Source organism: Microtus ochrogaster, unplaced genomic scaffold, assembly GCF_000317375.1.
Source record: "Microtus ochrogaster isolate Prairie Vole_2 unplaced genomic scaffold, MicOch1.0 UNK41, whole genome shotgun sequence".
NCBI classification, from domain to species: Eukaryota; Metazoa; Chordata; class Mammalia; order Rodentia; family Cricetidae; genus Microtus; species Microtus ochrogaster.
The window spans coordinates 167318-187913 of NW_004949139.1; the positions used below are offsets into that span (position 1 = coordinate 167318).

A 20596-nucleotide genomic window follows, 5' to 3' on the forward strand; every position below is an offset into this window, starting at 1 on the left:
TAGTTATTCCTGCTTATAACTGCATTTTCATATCAATGGTACTAGTTATTCCTGTTTATAATGCATTTTCATATCAATGGTACTAGTTATTCCTGTTTATAACTGCATTTTCATATCTACTTTGTTCATATGTTAGGATTGTTTCTGATACTTGTTTCCTTCTTTCTGAGAGGTGCTACGGACAGATCCAGGCCCTGAACATTTGTTACTAAATATACTCTCAACCCTGTTCTGAGTGATCAAACCTCAATCCAGCTACAATATAGCACTGACTGAAACTGAAAAATACTTCAACCTTAAGAAAAAGGCAGATAAAAACAGCCAGTCATCAGCTCTTCCCCAAAACAGGCACAAACAGGGAAGAGCTGAAAAGCCGTCTTCCATCTTACCTCCACTGTGACAGTAGTGACTACAAAACTTCTATTTACACCACGTCGACAAGAGTCCTCAGCATAGGTAACCCTGTAACTTCTGATGGTCCAGAGAAGTACACACAGAACACATATCCATGTGCACATCTGTCTACAAACACCCACCTTCACTTCCAGAGAGTCCCCACCCTTGTTATAACCTACATGGGAAATAGGTCACACGGGCTCCCGCACAACTACACTGTCCCAAAGCCTCTCATCATTACTGAAGAAGCTGTAAAGAAACTACACCAAGAATTGATTTGGAATTATACCCAACACTACACTACACACAAATTGACTGCCCTGGGCATGCCAAGGGAAGGCTGTGCCCCAAGGAGGACTTTACAGATGCACAAAGCTCAACAGAGAAACACAAGGAATTTTAAATGCAGGCAACATGGCTTCTCCAAACGTTAAAAGAACTCTAGAAATGAACTCCAAAGATATAAAATTAGATTAGATTCCAGATAAATAATTTTAAAAATGATTTTTTAACAATAATTTCAAAAACAATATTAAATAATCAGCTAATTGAGTTAGAGAAGACAACAAAGAACATAAAAGAGCAATTCAGTCAAAGACATGAAGATTCTGGGGAAAAACTAGAAATCTTCTAAATGAAAAGTTCAGTAAATTAAATGTTAAAATAACTCAGTGAATAATCTCACAATGTAAAAGCAAAAGTGGACTTGACAACACTGACAAATTAGAACATTTAAACATTTAAATTAAAAATAGTATTTTTAAAGGAGTGAAGAGAAAATGCAAGATCTCTGGGACACCATGAAATGAGCAAATGAATACCAGGGATAGGTAACAGACAGGAATGGAAGACTAGCTTGTGACTCAGGGATGAAGTACTCACCTAGCACGTACGAGGCCCTAAGTTAGAGCCTCAGCATTTAAAAACAAATAAGAGGCTCTGAAGGACAAACAGTTCCACCCTAGGTCTCTAAACCTCGGGTGGGAAGAATTTACTCATGAACCAGTTGGGCACCATTATGGTGAGTGAGTACAGGATGGCAAAATGGGAGAGAGAGAGGCAGGATGATTCAAATCCAGAGAGGTGGGTGTAGTGAGGGACGGGCTGAGGTAGATGCCCTGCTGCTACCCAGCAGTTATATCTGGGTCTGGGCTCTTATGAAGGCTGTGATTTGGTCCATGGCTCTGATGCAGCTCTGGGAGTTTATGGTAATGTCCACAGCTCCTGTTACCACCAAGGGTCACTACCTATGACCAAGCTGATATTAAAGGGACCATGCCAATCCAGGACCCCATGGTGACGTCCATTCCAAACTGTTGCCAGTGGCCATGTCTAGGTCTGTGGGCTCTGGGCTCTGAGATGGTGTCCATGGTTCCTGTTGCCACCGAGGGCCATGCAGAAGCCTGAAGTCCAGGCCAACACCTGACACCATGTTAGTGTTAGAAGTTCAAGGTACTGCCAGGGCCATACAAACCTAGATGGCCCAAGCTGCCACCTAGGGCTATTGTGTCATTTGTTCCCAAACTGAGGCTGTGGGCCATGTCTGGGTCTGTGACCCTACCACAGACAGGGTCTATGTCACTGTCCTGTTGACATTGAAGGTTGAGTGGATCCTCAAGATCTGGGCTGTCACCTGGGGTCATGGTGGTATTTCAGGGCCACACTAACACTAGGGCCATGCCAACTTGGTGATCTGCAGTTCCAAGAAGGGCCACAATGACACCTGAGCCTGGGCTGATCCACGGTCCTACTGCAGCCTAAGTCTGTGCTGATGCCCATGGCCTGTGGCCACCAAAGGGCACACTGAAGCCCAGGATCTGGGCCTCCATCCATGGCCTTTTAGGTGCTCAATGGTTGTGCGGTTCTGACCCATATAGACCTGGGTGACACGTACTCACCTAAGGCCTAAGCTGTAACCAAAGCCATGTCTGTGTCTGTAGCCCTGCCACAGGCCAGGACCTGTGCTGATGTCTGAGGCTCCTGTTGCCATTGGAGGCAGTGCAGATGCCCGGGATCTGGGCCCACTCTTGGGACCCTGTGGGGATTCAAAGGCCATGCTGTCTTTGGGTCCATGCTGATCAAAGTGACCTTCAGTGCCAGCTGGGGCCATGGTGACATCTGAGCCCAGACTGCTGCCAAGGACTGCTACAGCTGGGGTCTATATTGATATCCATGACCACAGTGCCACTAAGGGCCATGAGGTTGTCAAGGGCCTGGGCTGCCACCTAAGGTCGGGTTAGTGTCTGAGTGTTGAGCTTCTGTCAGGACTACACAGATCTGACGCCAAGAGCTATGGTGCCCGTGTTGATGTCTGCAATTCCTGTTACCACCAAAAACAGTAAGGATAGGACTGCACAGAGTTGGCCCTGCCCCTCACTGGCTGCAACACTAGAGTGCTGTAGGAACAGCCTTTAAGATACCAGCCCACTTGGGCGTGGCCTCATATACTATAAAAGCCTATGCAAAGTGTGTACTTGCTCTCTCTTCTGGTTGCTAGATTTGGTTCCTGTTCCCCATTCATGTAGAAAACTGTGATCTATGAGTGTACCCCTAAATAAATAACCCTTTATTATTCTTAATTCTGAGCTAGTGTGGGATTCTTTTTTAGTGTCCATCTTCACTAGAAAGAACTAGTCCTGCCCCTCAGTACCGCACTTGGGCCGTACACTAGAGCTGACCCTGTTGGTGAGGGTGTGGGTGAGCCAGGCCTGTGGTTGTAAAAGCAGGGGAGCTTCCCCTGCCCCCTCCCTCATATGCCATTTGGTGGCAAGGATAGTGGAAATATCCCCCTCCACCCCCGCCAACCCTTGCCACCTACAGCAGGCAGGAGAGCCAGCCTGGGGCAAGGGGCTTGAGAACAGAAAAGTTGGCCAAGTGCAGCAATCCAGAGAGTAGGTCCTGCACTACTCTCTGGATAAAATAGTAGAGCTGTAGAGCTGACCCCGGTGTTGTGAGTACAGGTGAGCTGGACCAAAGGCTATGAGAGAGGAAGAACTGACCTAGCTCTTTGCTGCGTGCTGCAGTGGATGAACTAGCCTGGGCAGAGCTGGAGAGCATGCCCTGGTGGTGACGATGAGGACCACCCAGGCCCAGAACCAGGACTATGAGGCAGCCCACAGCAGAATCCACCTCATTGATGAACTGCTAGAGCATGTGAAGGGGCTGTATCTGCAGATACAAAGCTACAGGATCTCCATAACACAAGGCAACAACAGAATAGCCAAGAGGAGTCCCAGAGAGGGCAGGTATCCATATTGTAGCAGAAACCAAAGGTCTCAAACCACCTGAGAGCACTGTTTACATCCAGCTGAGACAGTGCTAAGTGATTAAGAGATATATAAACAGAGATATATAATTACTTCCTAGATTCATGTTTTCATAAAAGTTTAAATTAGTTACAATTAATCTTGTACTTATAAATTGATTGATTCTTAATATCCTTTTGTATAAATCAGTAATTTGGAATTTAATGCCCTGTTTCCTACAAATAACACTTCACATGACAGTAATACTATTGAAGTCCTACTGGAATATAGTGATTGAAGAATAAGAACAATTATTTACTACTAAACTCAGACACTATATGAAAGATCCCTTTACAGTGCGCCTTTAGCACGTTAGCAACCCTCCAGTCCCTTCGAATGACTTGTTCCTCAGCCCTTCCATCCCTCCTTACTTTTACCATGACTGCCTTCTCTGACCCCCAAGGAAGGTACAGTAGCTATAGGCCTGAGCCTCTTCAATTCAATTTGATGTTTTGATTTGGGGGCACCTACGACTCACCTTAGTGGCAGAGTTATGGAAGGTGAGGCACACTTTCAAACCCCATTACCCCTCCATTTTCTACGAGGAGCTCTTCTGCCTTCCACTCTCATGGCCTCCTTGTCCCAAGCACAGCCTTCTTCCCTTTCTAGGCTAACCCAATAAAGGGTCACACAGGGTAGCTGATAACATCCTAAGAAATCTGACTGCTACATATTAAGAATTACAAACAGGTTACAGCAAATTTCCCATGGTCATGAGCTTTATTTATTCTTTACTTACTCCTAAAAGACACACGCATTTACATTTCTAAGAAAACCAATTAGTGCTATATGTTCCCAGTACGTGTTATTTCTCAGATCAGTCGAACCAACTCACCCATTGGGACTTCTTTCCGAGGACACAGAATACATGGTGAAAGCATCTGTAGTTCTGCCAAAAAGTAAAGAGCACAGGCAACATCAAGCTAAACATTTTACAAGGCAATAATTTTTTCTCCTATCAGATTCCACGAAACAAAAAGTAAAAAGGAATCACAAGAAATTATAAAAAACTCAACAAAGAGACATGGAATTCAGAACGGGGGACCCTGAAGCAACCTCCATGTATCACGTGCACATTACTGAAGAGAAGACAGGGACTCTAAAGACAGTGATGATGGTCTTCCTTTTTATTCTGTTTCGTGTGACATTCAAGTAACTCTGGATAAGCTTGTAACAGAAGATAGACTTGTAAGCATAGGGATAAGAAGGGAACCCAAACAAATGCTCATGAGGGGAAGACAAAGAGAAAACTCCAAATCAACAAACACCACCATAGCAAGGTTTAGTTCTTGGTCACCATTATTCAGAGGTCAAAGATGTTCTGAATCATATTTAAAATATTTGTAAGGGTAGAATGTGGTGGAACACACAACCAGCAACAGAACAATCAAGACTTCCATCTATCCAAACGCTTGTTTAGGGTGCCTCTGCCTCTTTATAAAAATAATCTTTCCTCTGTAGATTATGCCACATACAAAACGTATCTTTGGTCAAATTAATAAAACCACGCTTACTGCTTGTCACTCACAAGTATAATTGAATTGTATTCATCTTGTATACATCATATATTCCAGTATATGTTATGCCACAATGTAAGTGTGGTGGTACATACCTGTGATCCTAGCTTTTGGGAGATGAGGTTTGGAAGCTCTGTCTCCAACACACACATTCATACAGACACATTTACACTCACACACTCACACTCACACACACATGCGCACACACCATTCACATGCACACATTCACACACACACACACACACATACAAAGTACTATATTGCAAAAAATATGTATTTTTAAGATTCAAAACATATTCTCATCAAAATTATTTTCTGAGTCAGTTGATGTGGCACATCACTCAGGGAGACAGAGGCAGGTGGATCGCTGTGAGTTTGAGGACAGCTTTGTCTACAGAGTGAATTCCAGGACAGTCAGAAAGACACAGAGAAACCCACTCTTGAAAACAAAACAAAACAAAAAATCTCTTATGATAACCTGAGAAATCATACATTCCTATATCTGGAAAAAAATTCCTGTGGTATCATCTATCCCATACTCCAGAAACAAACTGGAAATAACATATTTTAAGAAATAGCAGTAAATGTGACTATAATGGTGCCCTCCTGTAATCCCGGAACTTCTGAGGTAGGGACAGGAAGATCCAGAGTTCAAATTTATCTTTAGTTACTTATCAGTGTGTAGGTGAGCACCTAAGCTACATGAGATCCTATTTTAAGGAAGGAAGGAAGGAAGGAGAAAGGGAGGGAGGGAGGGAGGGAGGGAGGGAGGGAGGGAAGGAAGGAGGGACGGAGGGACGGAGGGAGACAAATAACAAATGAACTCTAAATAAGACACCAAAGACACGGGTGCCGTGACACACAGGACAGAAAGACTATCAAAGGCAATCTTGCGGGACCCCACAAAGTACCCACAGAGAAGACAAATACTTTTGCAGAATTACTCTGGTTGAAAACCATTAAGGCCTTTTCTTAGAAATCAACAGTGGCTACCCAGTCAGAATTATATTAAAGATGACAAGCCTACAAATGAGGGAAGGGCCAAAGGCAATCACTGGGTCTTCTCTTCTCAGTCCTCCATCTCCACAGCCTACATGACAATCCCTGAGGAGGGCTGCTTTCCCCAGGTGCTCAAAGGGGATGTCATCTGACCCCAGCAGTTGCCTGTTTCACAGTGTTTCCAGACCCCTTTACCTCTCATCATGGTAAACTAAAACAAAGAAAGGCACAGATTCAGTCTTGGCTTTCAATAAGGGTGACGTTTAGTTCCTTACCTAAATCTGTAAATCTTCACACTATGCTGAGACAACAGCTGCAAACAATCAGCCAACAGATCACAGGAATATGTATTTACAAGTCAGCACATATGGAATAGACACTACTGCATCTCTGTGCACACACACAGAGTTATTTTTTAAAGGTGTTAGAATAAGTCTTGTAGAACTGTAACCCCTGAGAGCTATTACAACAACCAGCCGGGCAAGGTATGTCCGTACGGACAACACTGGCATGAATGTTGTAGAAGTAACCAACTTATTTATGAATGAATTCAGGGCCTGTTCCACAGGACGAAATTCTGAAACCATAAGTCTGAACAAGAACCCATGACTGGGGAGCTCACAGATCCTAGGAGTAAACTTAATACCATAATTTTGCTAAATGGACCTAGCATCAAACTGCCTTCTAAATACGTTTCTCTGTCCCCACAGATTAGTGCAGCACTCAGCCCTCATCAGAGAAGCTTCTCTGTGGAGTCGATGCTGAGATTCACAACTAGTCAAAGTTGAGATTTTTGAGTTGCAAAAATACTAATGTGCATCTTCACCAAGAGTATCAGCATCACTCTGAAAGTTAGTCTGTCTTTTCAAAGCTTCTGTTTTGGTTGTGTTTCAAGAGTCATAACAATAAGAAAATTAGTGCTGAGATTTTAAAGCAAGTAGACATCTTACTGCCTTAACTCTTAGTTCTTAATCACCCCACACTTCACAGACATCTATAAGTAGACATTGGACATTCTGATTTCCCTGTATTAACTGAAATTTTCAGAGATTCTCTTTTCTATTATTTTCACATATCTGTCTTTACAACATTTTTTCATTATTTTTTTCTTTACATAAACTTCTAGATATCACGGAAGACAGTGAACTTCAAGTTTCCAACTGATAAAATAGTTCAACTTCACTAAAAACATTCTCCCCAGACATACCTCAAATGAACATCCCAGCAAGCTAATATGATGTGTTTGGCTCACATTGGAGGGAAGTATTTGCTGAAGTTCTTATAAGGGAACAATTATTTGGGAGATATTAACAGAAAATGACAAAACAAAACAGGATAGTTCTTAGGTGCTACTCTAAATGCTTCTCATCCAGTTAATTTAGTATCACAATAATCATATGAGGGCTACAATGTTATTGTTACTATTTTAAGTGTGAGCAAAGACTCACAGAAAGGCTGAGCCATGTGCCTCTTGTCATGAGTCTGGATGATAGATCTGCAACTCAAATCATCTAAATGAAGCGTCCACACTATCAGACACCAGATTTTCCAAACTTTTCAATTGTTAAAGTGGGTCTGAGAAATTTATGATATGCATTTTTTGTTGCTAACAAGCACTGTGAATCTCTAAGAAAAGAATTTGAAGGAAGTCATAAACCCTACTTAACTGGAGAAGTCTTTGGGACAAAGGAAAAGTGGCAGAAACACATTTTGCAAATATTGTATTAATGACATTTCTTAATTTTGCTAAGTAAAAACCTTTTTACAAGCCAATTCTATATTAACCAATAGCTCAAAAGTCTAAGTTAATATATTCCTTTGTTGTTATCTGCTTCTAAGGAAAGACTAGAATTTGACGATTTATGATCCATAAAAGTCACTTTTTATGTTCCAGAGAGGTATCAGTCTTAAAGCATGGCTCCAGTTCCTTCCTGACTTAAGAAATAAGATTCCTTTACAAAAACAAAGTCATTCATAAGCTTCTACCAGTTTCCAGTAAGAATCCCAACAAGGTGAACTATGCAGATTACACGGACAAATCAGATCAGGAAACAAGGTTCTGACTTCCAAAGGGGTCTAGAAGTGTTTTCTTTCATAGGAAGCCTTGAGTGATTAATAGATTTCACAGATGGCTTCAGTTAAGGAAAAGATACTTAAGTGACTCCTTAGATTGAGCACATTGAGGTGACAGACCAGGGAAACTGAGAAGTTCCTTGCGGCATCAATCTACATGGGTCATGAGACATTCATAAATAATACATGAAAGAAGTTCAGGTATAGTATTGTATGAAGCCTGCAGTAACAATGTGTCAAGTTGCCAAGAGGGACACAGATACGATTTCCCCTGTACAACAGGAATAGTATGTAATCAAATTACCTTCTAAAGAAGGTGAGACCTGTGAACTATCTTAAACTAACTTGATTATGACCGACCCTCACAATTCATTTTGGCAGGGAGGAGTAACCACAGTACAAGTTTGGGGCAGGTCAAAGTCATTTAAGCCTTTATAATCATGATACTGGGCTCTATCAAAGTATGTCATAGAACAAAACATTTAACAGCCAAGAACAACATAGTGGCCACGAGCTCTGAAACACAGTTTGATGTTCAAACAGTGCCTTGCATGAAAGTTGTGTTTCAACAGATTTCTAGTATTACAGAGGCAAAAAATCTTACAAGTGATCAGGTAAAGATAAGACCACATAGGGACCAAATCCCGTGTGTCATTCCCAAGGTTATATAATGGACGCCTCAGAAATATCTTATATTGCATTCTCACATGAGTGGAATTGCTTGAAATATTGCAGCTTTTCATATAAAGCCAACATCCATTAATCTCTTTAGTAAAAACTCATTTTTGACCTTTAAAGGAATGACAAACATCATTTAGAAATTAATTGAGACTGATCAACTGGTGCTAAGTGGAATTTCTGTGGAATGGCTTCCTGAATCAAATACTAGCTTACCAACCCTACATAGGATATCCACCATTATTCAAACAGCTGTCCCTAGAGGAAAAACTTAAAAGTGAATGGAATATGCTCATTGTCACATTGCCTAAATTGTAGTATTTTAAAGGAAAATTATGAGCCCAGGTTTCTCTAAACTGTGAACTTGTCAAATAGCATTTCTATTCAATTTACATCTATTAAGAAGGTGCACGTATGTCCCTGACTCTGTTAACCACACTGAGAGCTGTGGTTGGAGAACAGCACATTGGGAAAGTGTCGCCTACCTGTTATATCCATAGTGTTCTAACCAGAGATACAAAGGGCTCTTCTTAAATCCCTGCATGATATTGTCTTGTGATTAAACTTAATCCACAGCCTAAAAAACAAATGGCATAAATGAATTTTATATTCAATGTGTTAAAAGTACATTTTATATTATTGAAATCAGGATGGAAATCAGTCTTATATACTTACAAATTTTATATACATACATTTTATATATAGAACATCTTGAATCTTTAATATTCTTAAATCTGCAATTTGTACAAATTTGTCATATCTGTGAAACATAAATTATGTTTTCTTTTGATATTTCAATTCCAAACATACAAGAACAGATTTGTTGAATGTTCAACAAAAATTAATATTAGTTTAAATATAAGATATTTTAAAGATTACACATTTACTACATGGGACAAGAAAGTGCAATTAAACCTTCTTTTTTGATCTTTCTTATTCTTGTTGGTTTTTTTTAACAGGTGTTGTGTTGTAGCAAAGCTGGCCTGCAACCTTCCTTCTTCCTTCTCCTTGATGTTAGGTTTGTAACACGATGCCTGACTTCAAACCACTTTTAAATCAACAAGGTAATTTACAATATTTCCATCCTGAAATACTCTAGTCAAAGACTATCCAAGGTCAAAGAGAAGAGAAGAGAGATATGCTGAAGAGGTTATAAGCGGATTTATGTTATTCCAGAAAACTGCAGGTCATCAGTAAATAGAGATTTTCAAATAATCAGCCAAGTTAATAACAGCATACTGTCTTCAGATCCAGCAAAAATTTAAAACACAAAACTAAATAGACCTGTGAATGGAGAGATAACACAGCAGTTAAGAGCACTGGCTGCTCTTCCAGAGGTCCTCGGATCAATTCCCAGAATCCCCATGGCAGCTAACACCTGTCTGTAACTCCAGTTCCATGAATTCTGGGGCTGTCACACAGATATGCATGCAGGTAAAACACCAATGAACATAAAAAATAAATAGACCAATTTTAGACAACAATGCTGGTTATGATTTGAAGCCAGTAACAGACATATATAAAATCTATATCTTCCAGCAGTAACCATCTGCGCACAGTGGAAACAGGAGTCTCTCAGGTGGGAACCAGGACAAGCCAAGCCAAAGCCATATCTCTATATCATATCTCATATCACTTCACTTCCTGCCAATCATGGGCCCCATTAATTGAAGGCACTGATTTTGCTGGGGCTTGGAAAGATCTAGACTGGCAAGGGAACTGGGCAGCAGGGCTGGGCAGAGGAACACAGAAGGTCTAATGTCTTCTAGCTTAGCCATTCCTCGACCTACACTGAGAAACGGACTTCACTCCAGTTCCCGATGCCATTCTTCTCTCCTGCTACCCTTCAGGGTAATAACCTTTCTTTTTTTACATTTCTTTTTATTATTAATTTTCCCCAAACTAACCTTGTTAAGTCAATTAGATCAGTCAGTTCATGGCCAGGAATAAGGCTAGTACTATATCTGCCAACCTAATGGTTCTTGTGTCCAGGATAGAGGTTCTGCATGTTCTTCAAGGAAGGAAGAGGCTTGTCGGTTCTCTCCTCAGCAGGGCTAAGACAATCCTTCATGCTTAAGTGCTCCTAACAACTCCAGTAAACCCTCTCTTCTCCCCAGGCTCACCCACCAGAACTTCCCCCTAAAACTTTCACTTTTCAAATTCTTTTAGTGAAAATGAGAGTGAGATAATAAAACAAGCTCAAGGAAGAGGGATGGAATATCCTTGCTTAGACCCTCAAGGTCTTTTTATGTTTCTAAGAAACAAGCCAATATGCAAATAGAATTCCATGCCATGGCAACCCAAAGACAAAGATTCTGGCTGTCTTGAGATTGCTGTGAACTGGGAAATAAAATGATCTTGATTCCATATAGCTGGAAATTAGGAACAGATGCCGTTCTCTTTAAAGAGCACAGGCAAAGGGGTTAGGAACCTATGGAGATCAAAGATCACAGGACAGTATCTTAGAGCAGTGATCATCTGGCTTCTATTTTTTCTTTCAAATCTAACAGAGGCGATGTTTCTTCTTGTGATGGTTTGAAAGAGAATGGTCCCTATAGACTCGTATACTTGAAAACTTGGTCCCAGTTGGTGGAACTGTTTGGTAAGGATTAAGAGGTGTGGCCTTGTTGGAGGAGATGGGTTACTGGAGGTGGGCTTTGAGACTTCAAAGACTTTCCTCATTTCCAGTGTTCTCTCTTCTGCCTTGTGATTGTTGATGAAGATGTACGCTCTCAGCTGTTCCTACTGTCATGCCTTTGCTTTGTCAGCATGGACTCAAACTCTCTGACACCATAAGCTCTGTATTATATGTCACGTTCAGCCCTCGACCCGCAAGGATGATGCGACGCCTGGAGCGCTTCTCACTGTAGTTTTATTCCAGGACTTTATTCACTTTCTCTCTCTCCTTTTCCTCTCTCTCTTCCCTCTCTCTCTCCCCGGACAAACCCTCTCCCAGCCCTTAAGTAGGCATGGGCTACCAACCCCGAACTGCCAGGTGGGCACTGCCCATAGGTTCACGCATATGCAGGCAGCTGATGATCATTGCATGATCATAGCATAGGTCAGGCCTTAGCCATCTCAGGAGTTGATTATACATCTCCATCAGGAGTGACACCACGCAGCTCGCCACAATTATAAGCCTTTTTAAAGTTGCTGCTGACATCCAGCTTCAGAAACAAGTCAGAAAAACTGGAGAAGAGGTGCGGAATTGGTGCTGTGAACACACAGGAGACTTATCTGAGGGGCAAAGCCTAATTCTTCATTTTATTTTTCTCTTTATTCTCTTTCTCTTATGACTCTATTTTTTCTTATTCCTTTTATACTACCTAAGACAAAAATTTCTATGTAAGAAAAGATTACCTTACAACCACAAGTTACATATTTTCAAAAAAACAGTTAAACTCTTTACACAGAAAATAATCACATTATGATCAGAAGTCCACAAGTAGTTAAACACTTTTCTTTGTACAATTTGTATTAATTTTCCCATTAACATCTTCACCCCCCCAAATGACTCTTTTATTGTTGATTAACACAGTTTTAAGCAAGCCAAGTATATCTCAGCCAGTTTCTTGTTTCAGTGTAGTAGATTCCAATCTTATTTTTACTCTACAAAACTTTAAACAAGTGGTCTAGCTAACCATCTATTTTTTTTCTTTTTTCTTTACACACAATATGGTCACCTAATTTCCTTTCACAACTTTGTTTTTCATGGTGCACACCAAAACCTGATTACTCCTCTAAGCTATGTGACCAAAGAACTCATACATAATCTTGGGTATAGGGACATAATGGCTTTCTTTGATCATCATCCTGTTTCCCCCCTTAGAGGCAGAAATCATGGGTCTATAGTGCATGAAACTTCCTTGTTCGTATTTTACATCCTAGGCAAATCTCACCAACCCCACACTGGACAGTGAGCTGATCTCCAAAATATATACAAAACTAAGAAATTGGACATCAAATGACCAAATAATCCAACAAAAAATGGAATCCAGAACTAAACAGAGAACTCTCAACAGCTGAATCTAAAATGGCTGAAAGACACTTAAGAAAATGCTAAACATCCTTAGTCATCAGAGATATGCAAATCAAAACAACTCTGAGATTCCATCTTACACCTGTAAAATGGCCAAGATAAAAAACACTGATGACAACTTATGCTGGAGAGGTTGTGGGGTAAAGGGAACACTTCTGCATTGCTGGTGGGAGTACAAACTGGTACATTTGGATATCAGTATGATGATTTCTCAGAAAATTAGGACCCTCAAGACCCACTAATACCACTTTTGGGTATATATCCAAAGGATGTTCAACCGTGCCACAAGGACATGTGCTCAACTATGTTCATAGCAGCATTAATTGTCATATCCAGAACCTGCAAACAACCTAAATGCCCCTCAACTGAAAAATGGATAATAAAAATGTGGTACATTTATACAATGGGGTACTACACAGCAGAAAAAAAGGATGACATCTTGAAATTTGTGGGAAAATGGATAGATCTAGAAAACATCATATTGAATGAGGTAACCCAGACCCAGAAAGACAAATATCATCTGAACTTACTCATAAATGGCTTTTAGATATAAAGCAAAGAAAAAACAGCCTACAATTCACAATCTCACAACAATGAGAACCCTAAGAGAGACATACATGGATCTAATCTACATGGGAAGTAGAAAAAGACAAGATCTCCTGAGTAAATTAGGAGCATGGGGACCAGGGGAGAGGGAGAGTAAGGGAGGGGAATGGAGAAAAAATATATAACTCAATAAAAACAACAAACATTTTTTTAAAAGTTTGCTTTGTCAGGTGATGGTGGCATATGCCTTTAATCCCAGTACTCAGAGGCAGAAGCAGGTGGATCTCTGTGCTTTCAAGGCCAGCTGGGAATACAAAGTAAGTAAAAGGTCAGGCTCCAAAGCTACACAGAGAAACTCTGTCTCAAAAAAAAAATTTTAAATAAACTGATTATATGTTTTTTTAAAAAGGTTGCATTGTGTCTTTAGATAAGGGTTATTTTAAAGTTTATGTGTTGTTGAGTAGAGTGTGTATTTTTTGGTGTTCAGTGGACTATCATATAGATATCTCGTAGGTCCACTTGATGATGTAAGATGTCACTTACTTCTAAGGTCCCTCTCTTTATATTTTGTCCCAATGACCTGTCTATTGGAGAGACGGAGGTTTGAAATCACCTCTATTGGGTGCCCCGGAGCAGTACATCTAAGTTTTAGTGTTGTGATGTTCTCCCGATTAACTGATGTCTCTTCTGGTTAGTCTTACCTTGAATCTCTTTTGTCAGGGGTTAGGATGCCAAGGTCTGCCCGCTACCTCCTTTGCTTGGAGTGCTTTCTTCTGTCCTTCTACTCTACATGGTGCCTGTCTATCTTTAAAGCTGAGTTTCTTGTAGACAACAGATTGGATTTTGTTCCTTGATCTATTCAGTCAGTCTGTGTTACTTGGTTTTAGAGTCAGTCCATTATTATTTAGAGTTATTAAAAGGTGCATGTGTAGATTGTAGTCATTTTGACTGTTTTTTGAAATTCCACCAAAGATGGGGGAAAGAAAGTTCACAAGGCCCCTACCTTTAGATGAAGAGTTACAAGCAATTAACATCTGCATAGAGAAGGACAATTAGTCTTTCTCAAGGATGAGCCCCCTGATTGTTTATCCAATGCCAAATGGTCACCCCTAAAAACATATGGGCAGGCAACACAGAATGGACTAAACAGGACACATTTTTTTTTTTGATTTTTCGAGACAGGGTTTCTCTGTAGCTTTTGGTTCCTGTCCTGGCACTAGCTCTTTCTAGACCAGGCTGGCCTCGAACTCACAGAGATCCGCCTGCCTCTGCCTCCCGAGTGCTGGGATTAAAGGCGTGCGCCACCACCGCCCAGCAACAGGACACATTTTTATATTCTTTTATACGTACATATAATGATGATTTAAAAAGAGGAGACAAAGAATTGGAGGACAGACACGGGAGGGGTATGAGGGAGGAGATGGAGATAAATGGTGCAATTATATTTAATTAAACTTAAAACCTAATATTGAAGACTTACATTTAAATTTTTCTGTTACACTGGCTTTAAATTCTATGGGCACTTACATCAGTGATGGTGCATATATAATTATGAGTTTATTGCTGAGGACTGTGATGATCACATCTTTATCAAAGTTATATAAAAACATTCATGCCAATTCTTATCTTCTAAAACTATTCCTATTTCTACAATTACTTTTTAAAACGAGGTATTAAGGAACACATACATAGTTCAGAGTTGCTGCCTACCGCATATGACAGCTGATTTTTTTAAACATATATATTTTTAGTTTTAATTTAATTTTATGCGTGTGGATATTTTACCTGTATGTACGTCTATGCACTTTGTGTTTACCTGGTACTAGTGGAGGCCAGAAGAGGGTACTAGATTCCTGGAACTGGAGCTACAGACAGTTATAAGCTACTGTATAAGTGCCGGGCATAATTCCAGATCCTCTGGGAGAATAGTCAGTATCCTTAACTATTGAGCCATCTCTCCAGTCCATTATATTTTTTTGATGTTACTTTACAGGTGAGGACTCAGCTCTAGCTCAACAGTTCTCAACCTGTGGGTCCTGACACCTTTGTGGTCAAACAACCCTTTCACAGGGGTCTGATCATCTACACATCAGATATTTACATTATGATTTATAACAGTAGCAAAATTACCTATGAAGTAGCAACAAAAGTAATTTTTATGGTTAGGGGGGTCACCCCAACATCAGGAGCTGTGTTAAAGGGTCACAGCAGCAGAAAGGTTGAGAACCATTGCTCTACCTACTGAGCATGAATCTGGAGCTGCAGAATTAGCGCCAAGTGAATGCACTTTGGGTATGCAGAGTCTCATAGTGCCCAAAAAGCATGAATTTTAACAAGTCTGCAGGTCATTCATATGCACAAATAAAAGAACCAAATAAATTTAAAGCGTCAAGGTCATAAAAGAGAAAATTTGGGAGTGGAGTGAAGCTCAGCTGGTAGAATACATATGTAGGCTGCAGAGAGCCATGGGTTCCATCCCCAGCACTGCATAAAGAGGCGTGATAGCACACATCTGCATTCTCAGTAACTAGAGACAAAGGCAAGAGGAGCAGACTTTCAAGCTTACTTTTACCACACTGAGTTCTAGATTATAGTAAAATGCAAAAGAGCCTGTGTCCACAAAAATAAATAAATAAATAAACAAACAAACAAATAAGGTCTAGGTATTTTAGTACCTATGACAGGCTGGACTAGCTTAGGAGATTCTGAAATATATCAAGATAGTCAATATACTAAGGAGGGAAACTTGTACAATTAAATAAGGTTAACAGTTTAAAAGCATCGTGTCAATATTGACAGATGTGCTGTGGCTGTACAGTTGTCAGTTCTGGCGGGAGCTGGGGAAGGGTGTACCTGATGCTCTGCTGGAATTATAAATTTACTACAATATAATGATATTTGCAGTTAAGTTTTTAATTTTAGCTAGGCAGTGGTGGCACATGCCTTTAATCCCAGCACTCGGGAGACAGAGGTAGGCGGATGTCTGTGGATTCAAAGCCAGCCTGGAGTACACAGTGAGTTCCAGGAAAGTCACGGCTATGCAAAGAAGCCCCGCCTCAAAAAACAAAAATAATAAACAAGAGCTAGTTCCAGGACAGGCTCCAAAGCTACAGAGAAACCCTGTCTCCAAAGAAAAGAAGAGGAAAATTAAACAGACATTTCTTTTTCATTTTAGGGCCTTGACCTAAGTTTAAACCCGAAGTTTCTTATTTTTAAACTCGGTGACTTTCTGGACCTGTTTCCTCACTACAGAACAGTGGGGTGGACGCTCCTTCAGCTCCACTTGAGGATCACAGAATGGCGTCGTCACTCCCCGTTTGTCCTCTCCTTCATTCCGACAAAACAAAGGCCTATGACGAGCACTGCCAAAGGAAGGAATCCTGGCAACCACCATGAAGTTACATTTGAGGGGATTGCTCTCCACGGCTTGCTTTCCCGCAAGAACTCTTCCCAGTTGGTTCGGGTTTTTCTAAAGGAAACTTAACCGACCCAAAAATATTTCCAGAAAAGAGATTTTTGTTTTCAGAAACATTAAAATTTTTCTGAGAACATGAAAATACAATCCTACGTGTTAAAAGAGGACTGGAGTTCGTTAGGTGGACACCGGAAGCCGCAGGCTCTCCCGGAAGTGAGGCTTTCACAGGGTGGGAAGGGGACCTTTGGAGATGGAGGTCAGTTTCCCTGCACTCTGGGAGCGTGGGGCTCCCCAGGTGTCCTCAAGTCAAGCCAGCTTTCCTGTCCTGAGTGAGCTTTGCATCCTACCTAACACTTCGGAATCAGTAAGTTATTTTGTTTGGATTTTCCCCGGAATATTCAAAGTATTCTTAGAAAAACATAAATAAAGTTGTTATTTTCCACTTAAATTTAACTTTGTAATTTAGACCTCATCTGTGATTTAAAATACATCCGCCTGTATTTGTTATATGGTTGAAATTTAGCTTCCTTAGACCTGGCAAGTTAAGGAGACTATCCAAGAATGATTTTGACAATTACAAAACAAATCTGTTTGGCAGCGATCATTTCCCTGATACCTTCCCACACCTACATACCCTTCTCCCCTGACTATGTCTGACATTTCCAGGCTTTCTTCTTCCAACAGTTGCTGCCTCTCTCTCCTGATTTCTCAGTGGTTCCCTTATCCCTGCGTCTATTTCAAGCAAGATTCCAAATTAACGGATAGGGCCTCATGGTAGGATACCTCCACTCCCCACCCTCCCCGAGATGCCCTTTGGAAGGGTTACCCTTCTCTCTCATTCTGGAGTTCAACTCAGGAAGAGCCTCCTTCAACACAAGAACTAAGTGTATTCAGTTGACAGCATTTGTGCTCTGTTTTGGCTTGGTTTGGTTTGGTGTCAAAGCTCACGGGGCAGTTTCTATAGCCATGTGTCTGCAGAGTAAAAATCACTGTGAAAACACTCTGGGATGCCGTTAAGAATGCATACTTCCAGAGGAACTAGCATTTTAATGGCTTAGATGTGGTGTGTGCTCAGAGCGAGAAGGTCCGCAAGAATGTGCTTTCCGCATGCCTTAGTATTCCTCCTGCCGCATCGTCTCTGTAGGCAGCAAGAGTGCTCAGGAAGTCTTTGTTGGATTGCATGACCTGTTCTAGATGATTAGAGCTGCACTTGGTTGTTTGATATTTTGTATTTATCCCTCTTTTAACAACAGTCCTAGATTATACCACAGAATAACTTTAATTCCTATCTGGATTAATTTAAATATCTTAAGTTTTATTCCTTAGAGCACCAAGACAAAAACATTATTTAAATTATACTCTTTATGGAATTGTCACTTATATTTTCTGCCTTGCATTAAAATAGGCTATCCTTTAAGATTTCTGGATGAAGCCTGGCAGTGGGAGGCAGAGACAGGCAGATCTTTGTGAGTTTGAGGCCAGCTTTGCCTACAAGAGCCTGCCAGGACAGGCTTCAAAGCTACAAAAAAAAGTTTTCAGGATGAAATCTGCTATAAAAATCTATTATAAAAGTTGACGCCCTCCCTCAGGAGGAAAAGATACAATAGCTTGATTTTATCTGTTATCACAAGCTCACACTTTAGAATTCTTATGTCATGGTTTAGAGTTAATTTTTCTTCCCTAGTATCACAATATGAACCTACACAATTGCTAATATGCCTAAATGTGTACGTTCTACCATCCATCTTCTAATCTGATGTAACTTTGGAATGATACATGGAATCATAAAACTACTTACAAAAGTCTTTAGGCCTGGAGAGCAGAGTGTGTGGTAACCGCTCACATTAACATATGTAACCTTTGAATATGATCCAAAAGAGGTAAAGGAGTTGAGAAAGAAAACAGTGTGACTCATTAGATATGACTCTTTTAAGAGCCTCTTCTGAGTAACCAGACTACAATAACACAAGATCATGTCACTTTTTGAGATGCACTTCATATCTGTCTGTCTGTCTGTCTATCTTCATCTATCATCTATCTATCATCTATCATCTGTTTATCTATCATCTATTTATCAATCATCTATCTATCATCTGTCTATCATCTATCTATCTATCATCTATCTCTATCTATCCATCCATCCATCTATCTATCATCTATCTGTCTGTCTGTCTGTCTGTCTATCTATCATCTATGTATCTATCTATGTGTTTCAAGTCATTACTCAAAGCATGACACAGACCGTTCCCATTACCCATGGAAGTTCTCATATACCTTTCAAACCAATGCACTTCTGCCTCTCAACTGGAAGCATGTCTATCTCTATCCATTTTTGCTTGCCCTTGGAATTGCTTGTTAATGGATTTGTATGATATATAAATACAGCACAATTTGTCGATCCATTCTTATGCTGGATTTTGGGTTGTTCTTAGTGTGGGATCTGTTGTTATCAGTTTATTTTCTTATGCTATAACAAAATGCCTGACAAAAGCAAGTCAAGGAAGAAAAACATTTGTTGTTCATTGTTTGAGGATGTGGTCCATGATGGTGGGGGAAGCACTGGGCACGCTGCACTCACATCCAGTAAGCAGAGGAGATTAGTGTTAGGATTCAGTCTGAGGCCCCAACTCACAGACAAGGTACTGCCCATATTCAGGATGGGTTTATGCTGCTCAGTTAAACTGGAAACATCTTTATAGACATACCTAGAGGTATATTTCTATGCTGACTATAAGTGCAATGTAGTTGACAGTGAAGATTAATCATCACAGATTACTAATAAAAGTCCTTAGGAACATTAAAGAACAAATCATTTTGTGAACATGTGCTTTATTTCTCTTAGCTAAATAATGTGTAGAAATTTTATTGCCAGTTTTTTTGTGACTCTTATACAAAATTATTTCAATTATATTTATTGGCTTTTCATTATTAGAATTTGCCTATAACAAATTTTCTAAAACAACCGTTTTTGAAAAGAACAAAAAGTGGAGAAAGGAGAATGATGGGTGGAAGAAGAAAAGGCCCCAAGAAGGAAAAGATATGATGCATATAAGGACCGAAAAGTTTAGAGTATGTTATCCGAAGGGAACAGTGGCAGGAGATGACAATGTCTAGAGTCAGACTAGGAAGGACCTATTAGGACTCACTTCACATGCCAGATTTCATCTTAACTGCATTCAATGAAAAGTCTTTGGAAATAGAATAGTATGGGTTGGGGGGGGTGGGAAGGACATGTAAGGGGAAGCAGAAAAAGTTCCTATAGCAGAGCTTTGGAGAAATGGGCATGTTAGACTTGAGGAGCAAAGATGAGGGCAGATATAAAATATTTTAGGAATAGAATATGAGTTCTTCTCATCAACTGAAATTTTTTTTTTTTTTTGAGACAGGGTTTCTCCGTAGCTTTTGGTTCCTGTCCTGGAACTAGCTCTTGTAGACCAGGCTGGCCTCAAACTCTGCCTCCTGAGTACTGGGATTAAAGGCGTGCGCCAGGCTAAGAAATTAATTTCTATGTAAAATCAATTTAAAGGCTGGGTGGTGGTGGCATTACTTGAATGGTAACGTTTTCAGACATTTTCAATCAAATCAGTATTTATTTTTATTTATAAAAGAAAATTATTTACCTGTAATG

The 20596-nt window shown here is 40.3% G+C and overlaps 1 protein-coding gene across 1 annotated transcript in view; it reads right to left on the minus strand.

The window, feature by feature from the left end:
• LOC101985499 (phosphatidylinositol 3,4,5-trisphosphate 3-phosphatase TPTE2-like) overlaps positions 1-17167 on the minus strand; it is a gene marked incomplete at its 3' end in the record, with an annotated part of 99014 nt that extends 81847 nt beyond the window's left edge. The window contains exons 1-3 of the mRNA XM_013354337.1: positions 17122-17167; positions 9454-9545; positions 4537-4590 (exon numbers count right to left, since the gene is read on the minus strand). Of these exons, the coding sequence (XP_013209791.1) occupies positions 4537-4590; positions 9454-9512 (113 nt within the window). The remainder of the gene's footprint in view (positions 1-4536; positions 4591-9453; positions 9546-17121) is intronic.
• Between the last annotated feature and the right edge of the window lie 3429 nt (positions 17168-20596).